The following is a 9590-nucleotide window of genomic DNA, read 5'->3' as shown; positions in this document are numbered from 1 at the left end:
GGAGCAGTAACAAAAGTGTTGCGTTTATATTTTTGTTGAGTGTAGTATGATTTCACGTTTCTGTTTACTTTAGTGAGCCAGCCCCCAACTTTCCTCTTTTATCAAGATGTTCAGATGCAAGATGTTCATTTTGTTCAGATGCACACAGCTGAGTAGAAAATGCATCCTTCTATCTCACTTCCTCCTTTCTTTTTAAGATATATCCACATATATGCATGGACATACACACTTTTTACAGGCTGCTCCCTTTGCTGTGTTTCCAGATCGTAAGAAAGACTTGGTGAAGCTGCAGGCAGGAGAGTACGTTTCCCTGGGAAAGGTGGAGGCCATGCTGAAGAACTGCCCTCTGATCGATAACATCTGTGCCTATGCCAACAGGTGTGTGAGGAGTGGGGCAGTGAAATATTCATAAGAGTAGTTTACAGATCCACTGAAACCTTTATTATCTCTGTGGATCCTGTTCTTTTAGATCGTCGTATTGGTTTGACTTTTAATTATAAAATAGACCTCTCGCATTAGCTTCTTTCCATAATCTATAATTGTGAACATACCACGGCAGACCTAATGACATTTTCATGCTTTTCAGCATTGACTTTTTATTAACTCGCACGGTTGCTGTTTACACACTGCTTGGCTGAAGCTTTGCAACTCCCAGCTACACACACTAACAACAACAGCATCTTTTCATTAACTCCAGTTGCTGCTATAAACACCCTCAGTCAGCCGCAGCTTTCCAGCTCACAGCCCAACTCACATCATCAAGAACAACCACTCTCAGGACCCTCTGGCACAGATACAGATGAGGACAGAATTATTAGTTCCTCTATGAAAGTTTCTTTTTTTAAAAGAGTATTTCCCAAGTTCCAGTTAGAAGAACAAGGAATTTCTTACGCAGCCTTTCCAAACATCCTGGTTTTATTTTGTGTGCTTACAAGCAAAATTATTTTACAAAAACTACCAAGGTCAAAATTATTGACGCTAATAGTTAATTATGTGTTCTTTATGCTATATAATAGCCTGCAGTCTTTTGTTGTAGTTTTCAGTAAGTCAAACTCGTGTCCTGAACAATCCCAGCCCATTCTTCTTTGGAGAATCTCTCAAGCCCCTCCAGATTTGTACGCCTCTCCCTTCTTTCTCTAAATATAAGCAGCATCTCTGTGGCCAAAGAGCTTTACTTTCACTTCATCTGACCAAAGGACGTGCTTCTAGTATGCAGGTTTCCTTAGCATGTTTCAGTCTGTCTTTCTGCAGAAGTTTTTTCTTTTAGCATTAAAAGTTTAAGCACATCATTGCACAGCACTAGTTTGTTCTGTGGTTCAAAAAAGGGTTCAGGGCACTAATAATAATAATAATAACTTTATTGATACTAATTTAATAATAACTGGTCATTTTTGTTTTTTCTTAAATGAGTCTGTTATTGTGTGCAAACAGAAATGATTGACATGTTATAAAGAAAACTGGTATGCTAAGAAATGTTACATTAAAAATGTTTCGCTCTGTTTAAAAAACAACAACAACACTAAATTCTGACAAAAACTTTAAATTTAATTGGTGGGTAATAATTGTGTCCTCATCTGTATGAATGTTACTTTGACATATCGACCCACCTTAACAAACTGAGGCTGTCAAAGCAAACCCTTCATGCCAAAGGCACTCCCCAATGACAGCAGTCCCACCCAGCAGGATGCAATTTGCTCAGGAATGGCTTGAGGGAACACAAAAAATAGCCAAAGTTGTTACCATGTCTCAGTCTTATTCATTAACAGCAGATGTGCCAAAAAAAAAATCCATTCTGCTGAAGCTGCAGTCCACAGGACACCCACAGGCCCACATCTGTGGCCTAAAGGCTCTAAATTGGTTGTAAGGTATAAGGGTGAGCATGAGTATCTGTGTTAGCTATGTGATGGACGAATAACTAGCAAATGACAAGCAGAAGAAGATGAATGGACCATTTATTAAAGTTTTGGTTGTCTGGTGATCTGCGGTGCAATATTTTTCTGATTAAGCTCCATGTATCTGCCCTGCATGAGATAACAAACAGGCAGAGTGAATTAAGCTCAGATAACAACAAATCTGTTTTTCATTATTCGGTAGGAATAAAAACCTTCATTTTGTACCCTAAAAGTGGCAGGCCCTCCTGCTCTGTGTGTTTCCACAGATTCACAAAAACATTTTGTTTTTCTGATTCAGAACCTGGATCTGTTTCTGCAGCCTGAAATATTTATTCAGTTCTGGGTCACAGTGCAGCTGTTTGTCAAGCGATTTGAAGCATGCAATCTGTTCACACTCTCTCAAGCATGTAGTTTTTCCATCTCCTTACAAGGCTAAATATGCCACTCACTGACGAAAAGATTGCAAAGATTGCTCACTCTGGTGCTCCATTACCTTATTCGGCCCAGCGTCCACATCCTGAAGACCAGTTTAAGCTAATAATTGTTCTGTTTTTCTTTCTCTTTGACTCGTCTTCCTGCTCTGCAGTGACGAGACGTACGTGATTGGCTTTGTGGTGCCCAATCAGAAGCACCTGTTGGCTCTGGTTGACCAGTACGGTATCCGAGGGTCATGGGAGGAGCTGTGCAACAGCAAAGCCGTGGAGGAGCTCGTCCTCAGGGTCATTACTGAGGCCGCACTGGCAGGTGAGAAAGTCAGAGAAGGGGTTAAGCTTCATCTCAGAGCTGCAGACACAAGCTAGGTTTTACCAAGTTCATGTTTCTTCTTCCTTTGTAGCCCAGCTAGAACGCTTTGAGATCCCCCGCAAGATCCGGCTGAGCCCAGAACCGTGGACACCTGAGACAGGATTAGTGACTGATGCGTTCAAGCTCAAACGCAAGGAGCTGAAAACACATTACCAGGATGACATAGAGAGAATGTACGGTGGAAAATGACAGCCAGGACCAGCACAGACCTGAGACCAGAACAATACTTAACTCTGAAACACTCCCACACCCCCAACTCCCATCCTTTAGTCTGCAGTGAAAGAGCCACAGCAACATAAATCTGTGCTAAATCTTGTGGTTTCAAGGACCTCACAGAAACACAGATAAACCAGTTTTACAGAGGAAGCAGATTTTACTTGAATTTGTTGCAAAAGACGGGCTGAGAAGGTCTTTGTAAGAAAACATCCCTTGTGCCCTTTTTTTCCATCCAGGTGTGTGACCCTATTCCAGAGGACTTTATTGTTCCAGATGTGAGTTATGAAACAGAGCATGCGTAAGCTGGTGTTGTCTGTTGAACTCTTGTCTGAGTTGCCACAGCAGAAGCTCAGGTCGCTTGTAGCCTCGGTGCCTTTTACTCACCTGTCTCGAATTATGTGTCGAAATCAGTTCATTTTGATCTTCTTCTAAAACTTTAACTTCAAATTTCTAATTTCCTGCAGGTCAGGAGACAGTTAATTTTCTTTTCTTGTCTTTAACTTGTTTAGTGTTCTGTCAGTGGTTTATTTTGCCTCCCTCCCACAGTCAGACTGTGACTCCCACGCTCGTGGGGCGTCTCTCCCATCAGCACACTATGAAACTAAAAGCACAAAGTCATTTGAGTGCAATGAAACAGGTTGGTAATCAAAGATAAATCCTGTTATGTGATCTGATGATTTTTATGTTTCAACAATGATTCTAGTTTCAGAAAATTACCAAATTGTGACTAATAGGTCTTTTAAAACACTGAAGAAAAAGAAACAAAAGTGCATGTTTAGACATTCCCTACAGTGATACAGTACACTTTTCAGTGGGTACTCCTTGTATTACAGATGAAATGACTGTGTAATCATTGTAGTATTGATAAATCATAATGCAATATGAAAATAGATTGCATCTGCTCCAGTAAGGCAGTTGATTACAGAGAGGATCTAAATAAAACTTTATCAGTGTGTGTGTGTGTGTGTGGGCTGGAGAACAAGCACATTTATGGAAGTCTGACTTTGTCTACCTTGCAGTCATTCTCTTTAAAGTTGTGTCATACGTGTTGTCTTTTCAATGGCCAAGTGTGTAGCTTCACGTACACAACCCTCACAGCCTTTTGCCTTTTTTGTCAATCTTGGCTGATCGGATGTTCCTCCTTATTCACACATTTCCATCACTGAAGCAAATGTGTCGGCTGTGTTTAAACTGAAGTTATATGATCAAAAACCAGGTTTGTAACTCGCTGCACTCCTTTGCTGCAGTGAGAACCTGCCTTGGTGAATGACACAACTGGATGAATGCGCCAGATACACGTGAGCTAATCTGATGATGCGATGGCTCTGTTGTGCAAACACAATATTTCCCTTTATGGAAACAGAAGTGATAGTGTAGGGCTGTTTTAGGTTTTTTTCTATTCTACTCTTAGAAAAGTTGCCTTGTATAATTTTGGGCAACACCTCTACATGTTTTAATTCACATGTTTTCTGTCCCATTGGCACAGTTGGATAAAATCAAGCACCTAGCCACGCAGTCTGCTTTTACAAGCATCTGTGGGAAAATGGGCCATTCTGAAGAGTTCAGCCGAGTTATTCCAGAATCAGCTGTGTGTGGTATTACTACAGAGTGGAAGCATTTAGGCAGGACAGGAACCTAAGCCTTCTGTGGCATTAACATCAGCACAAAAACTGTGAGCTTCATGGTGTGTATGTGGTCCTCTACTTTGCCTATATCGTGTACATCATTTGAATATCTTTGTTAAAGTATTCCCTTAGGCTCCTCAGGGCTCCTCTTTCATTCCCTCAGTTTATATTTTACACAAGAACAGTACCAACATTTAGCGAGAGACTTTGGACCCAGCATTCAAAATCTTAAAAGACTGTGCCTACCTTTTCCCTAAAGTGAAGTGTTTGTTTTTGTGTGTATTTTGCAGCTCAGGGCCACTGGACCTTGAGTAGCCTGCTAAATAATCAACCTGTCAGGTGCAATTTAAAGTGTGTGCTAGAACGGGAACTAGTTGAGGCATCATGTGTCTTCCCACCTTTATTCCAAAATCACGTTAGAGAACTAGACCAAACCTTTTATGTAGGGCTTTGTTGTCTGTTGTTGTCTTTCTATACCGAGGTTGCAAGTGTAAGAATATGTCATTTTTATTATTCCTTCTTTTATTATTATATAACAAAGTCTTCCATGATTGCATTTGGTGAAAAGGGCACACGGGGCAGTGAGCCACACTACCTCCTGCATGTGCTGTACGCCCACCTACATGAATATTTGTGATTCACTGGCTTGCCTGTTTGAACACTGTAACACATCACCCAGCCTAGTGATGAAAATTATTTATTCATAATTTGCCTTCTCCAATGAAGTAAATAAAGGTTTATTTTGGTCTCCTTGTAAGTGCGTTTTATTTCCGCTATGGTCACCAAGTCTGACTAATTAAATTGAAAGTATTAACACTATCATTCTTTTGTAATGAGCACATTAGCCTTACTGGGTGTGGGGGTGATGCCTGTGTCACCAGACAACAGAGAAATGATGACATTTATTTGTGCCTGAACGTCAGCTACAGAGTGAAATCAGCCTCCACTGATTCAATAATGCTAATGGTTAATTGGAACTAAATTCAATTCAACCATTAATGCTCAGCAGTCATTGGATTTTTGAGGAGTCACTTTGGAGTGTTTGCAAACTGATCCTTGGCTGTGTCTGGTGAAATCTCCTTTGGATGCCACGTTTTTAAAACAAATGAAGGCGCCCTTGAAATTAAATGACACAAACAGTCAGCAGGTCAGTCACATCACATGGAAGATAAAACTGCAAGGGGACCTTCATGATCTTTAACATCTATGTTAGCTTTGCTTTCTGGAGGGTCAGGCCTTTTATCTGAGCCCTATTTATTTTTGTTACCTTGAACATAGTAATTTTAATAGAATTTTACAGAAAGGGAGTTAAGCAGAATGAACTCTACTGTGCGAAAGAGTCTCCCTCCATTTCTTCATGTTTTGCCAGATGTGCTTAGAATTTACTTAAAAAAAAAAAAAGGTCTTGAGCAAAAGTTCCCCAGCTTTCTGAGGGTCTTTCAAATTTTTTCATTGGACATTGGCAGCTTTTCAATCATTTTCAGTTCAGTCCTTGTACCTCGCACCAATAAGGTAATTTCCAGATCTGTTAGCTAAAAAAAAATCTGACACATTGCTACATGGTGTGCAGTGTGTCCTGAAAAAGTTTGAGAAAACCGTTAAAGTGAGGACAAATGAAGTGACAGGTCTAAAAAAAAATGTAAAAAGTATCTGAAAGTTATGTTATCAATAGAAAAAATCCATCAAGTATCTGACAATGGGCCTGAGAGCACCTGCCTCTTTAGTGTGATAAATCTGCGCTGAAATCTTTTTAGAAATGATGTCAGTGGAAGAGTGACTCAGTGACTGGCAACGGCTTCAGCATGGGAATGATCCCAAACTGCCAATGCAATAAAAGCATACCAAAGCCCAGAGTGGAACACTATCAGCCGGTACAGCCCTCCTCAGAGCCCGGACCTCAGCATCACTGAACCAGTGTGGGATCCTCTTGGGATCAAGATGTCTGTCAAGAAGCCTTGACACTATTCCTGCTGATTACTCAAATAAATTACAGAAAGCTGAAGTTAGTTCAGGCTGTGTTGAAGAACTAAGGTGTTTTTCAACTGTACCATTGTTCTGTGTTTTACCAGCAGTTGTTATGAAATGGTTAAAATATCTGTAGAACTCAAAACTAGTCTTTGCTCCATGCCATAATCATGGTTATTTCTCATATAAAGTTGCCCATTTGAACATCACGTTCTGTGCAGATTAACGTGCTTTTAGAGCTGGCCTCAAGTGGCCACTTGAAAAACTGCAATTTTTGGCATTTTAGCAAAACCTTTAATTTTCAACCCCAGAGACTGAAGCTTTTAAATAACTTGGGAATCTCACATGAATCTGCAGCGCTTCTCTGCCTTATAACAGCTCATAATAACCTAATGCTCTTGGCTCTCTTTCATACATGATACATAAAGTAGAGCTATTTCCTTTAAGTGGCTGGTGGAGACCAAAGAAGAGACCAAAGAGCCAGTCAGTATTAGAGTTACACTATCAAAATGATCAAATACAAAACTCCAAACTAACAGTTCTATTGCTGCATACCGCAATAACTGCTGAAGGTGTAAAAATAGTGCTTTGCTAATACACTGATATTTTATACTTATAGTCTTCTTCTGCTACATAAAAACTGTTACTGCACTTGAGTATTAACTTTTTATTTATTTACATATATGTTTAAGGTTACTCCTGGATTTTGAAGAGAACATTTGATATCTAAAACAACAGACAGAAAATGTGTTGGTCTTCTGAAGTGCATTTACATTTCAACCCTCTATCATCGGCTAAAATGGTTTTCCTTCTCAGCCTCTCTGGTTATCTCATTTTAAACCAGGTCCAACAGGTGGAAATTATGCTAGAACAACAACAGAAGAACAGAACAAAGTCTGCAGCAGAACTTCCATGAGTTCCATGAGGTGAACCACTAGATTGAAATCAGTTAGTGGCTCCTTTAACAGCTAGGACACTAAAATACTTCTGATTGTAAGACTGCCATGCTAACAGCACTGATACACTTTTATTTGGGATGGATTTTGTGATTATTTTATTGTTACACTGATACTTCTGCTGGAGATTCAAAAGATGTACTTTACTTCATTTTTTTTAAACACAAGATTCTCCCTCAAGGGTTCCATATACAGAGGGCTCATCTTACAATCAGTCCCCGTCATGTGACTCACGATGACGCTCCAGGGAAAGGGTATAAATAACTTCTAACTTTTAGTAGTTCTGCCAAACTCCAGAAGAGCTGCAAGAAGACACAAGTGGTAAAAAGGTCCACATGAGACACCGCACTTCAGTTTGGTGAGTTTACAAATCCTGACACTTTTCTTAATGTTTAGTTTGAGACTAAATCTGTTTTTGACTGCTGGTAACTTTTGCTCAACTTTAGGGAAATGCACAAAGACTTAAATTAAAATATAGTAAATGAGCAAAATGTTGAAAGCAAACAAACAAAAAACCCTCAAAACTATATTTTAAGCAATCAGTGCATGAATAGAAGAGGGTAGCAATTAGCGTTTTCTAAATCGCCTATAGCTGTGATTGATTATCAGTCTCTCAGTGTTGGCAACGGTTCAGACTGGCGACCTGTATCGGTACCTCGCCTCTTGCCCCAGGACACTGGAGTTAAAAAAAAATAAAAGAGAGAAAAGGATAGATAGAATTTTTTTAACAGTTACATATGTTAAAGAAGGAGATAAACTCGTGAAATTTTGTAAAATTTTAAAAACTATTTATGGGGGGGGCACTCTTTAGAAACTTTGCCTTGTGCGTAAAACACGCGCGTATGGCGTGCGTCAAGTGTACAGAAAGTCTTATATTTATGGATGGAAATCTTTTTTTTTTTTAGGTCCCCTATACAAAAGTTGCACTTAAAAATGGAGCACTCGGAAAACTCCACAGCTTCACCAAAACGCCTCGTCCTGCACGCGCAGAGCACCGGAGAAGACAAAAGCGACGGGAACGCGTACCTCTACATACTGATAGTCATGTCTTTCTACGGAGTCTTCCTCTGTGCTATAATGCTAGGCTACTTTCGCTCCAAGAGGAGGGAGAAAAGAAGGGTGAACATATTCACGCGCCTGGTGCACGAGGAGGAACAGCGGGAGTGGGGTGCACTGCCAAAGAAGCACAGCCTGAGCTGCCCCGCTGCGGCCTCGGGACTGCGCTCGATGCAGGTGTCCCTGCCTTTCTACAACAACCACGGCGGCCACTTTGGGAATCTTCATTATGAAAGCGCGCTGGCGTGCGTGTTATGCACGGAGCAGAGCAGCATCAGTTCCCTGTGCTCCTCCGCGGACACGCGCCTCACCATAGAAGAGGAGTCCGACAGCGGCACGGCGGAGGGACCGGCGGAGGGACCGGAGGAGAGCGCGAAGCCAGGAACCGAGAACAGCGGGGATGATTCAGGCTGAACCTCCCCCATTCCAAAAGAGAAGAAACATCACCATGAGAGAAGATCAGGATGTCCTCTGACGTCTTACTATCAGAGGAGCCTTAAACAGCCCAACATCAACTTCCCAAGCCACCATTATTCATGATATGAGTAAGGGACTGGGAACTGTCAAAGAAGTCTGAGTGTGAAATGTTTTAGATTTTGCTCTCAGACCACTTAGAGGGTGTCACGGCTATGAGTGAGTGCCCAGCGGCAGCATGAACCCACACACAGACACCACATTAGGCCACATATTTAAATGTATATCTGCTTTTATTTAAAACTACAAGCTGAGATTCAGATGTCATTTTACATGCTATATGTTGGAAGAACTTCCAAGTGGTGAATTCTGTTCATGTCAAACTCAGATATCCTCAATACAAGTAAATCAGAGTATTTGCTCATATATTCTATGATTTTACTGTATATTCATGATTTTTTTTTCTTCACTTTGTGGTGACGCCTCCCTGCTGGAGCTCCCCACCCTCTCTTCTGACGCCACACTGAGCTCCACTGCACTGGTTTGGGCTGATGACTCACCCTGCTGCAGGGGGATGAGTGGAAGACAGATGACTTTTCTTGTGGGGAAAATATTTTGTCTGAAACTGAACCTGGCTTCTTTCTGGCCCACCCAACCTTAAG

At 41.0% G+C, this 9590-nt stretch overlaps 2 protein-coding genes across 2 annotated transcripts in view; both read left to right on the top strand.

Annotated features, from left to right (window-relative positions):
• Nucleotides 1-7617, top strand: part of LOC102299161 (acyl-CoA synthetase long chain family member 3) — a 54062-nt gene extending 46445 nt beyond the window's left edge. The window contains exons 13-15 of the mRNA XM_005926641.3: nt 264-378; nt 2479-2636; nt 2728-7617. Coding sequence (XP_005926703.1) covers nt 264-378; nt 2479-2636; nt 2728-2885 — 431 coding nt within the window. The 3' untranslated portion in view covers nt 2886-7617. The remainder of the gene's footprint in view (nt 1-263; nt 379-2478; nt 2637-2727) is intronic.
• Nucleotides 7618-7721: 104 nt separating this feature from the next.
• Nucleotides 7722-9590, top strand: kcne4 (potassium voltage-gated channel, Isk-related family, member 4; the record flags this gene model as incomplete). Its single annotated transcript, XM_005926643.3, is given in 2 exon segments — nt 7722-7816; nt 8364-9590. Coding segments are annotated over 2 exon segments (588 nt in total). The 5' UTR covers nt 7722-7793.

Source organism: Haplochromis burtoni, unplaced genomic scaffold (genome assembly GCF_018398535.1).
Source record: "Haplochromis burtoni strain Fernald_Lab_line unplaced genomic scaffold, NCSU_Asbu1 Contig_94, whole genome shotgun sequence".
In the NCBI taxonomy this organism is placed as follows: Eukaryota; Metazoa; Chordata; class Actinopteri; order Cichliformes; family Cichlidae; genus Haplochromis; species Haplochromis burtoni.
Note: the sequence above shows the minus strand (reverse complement) of the source record. Positions and strands in the feature narration are given on the sequence as shown.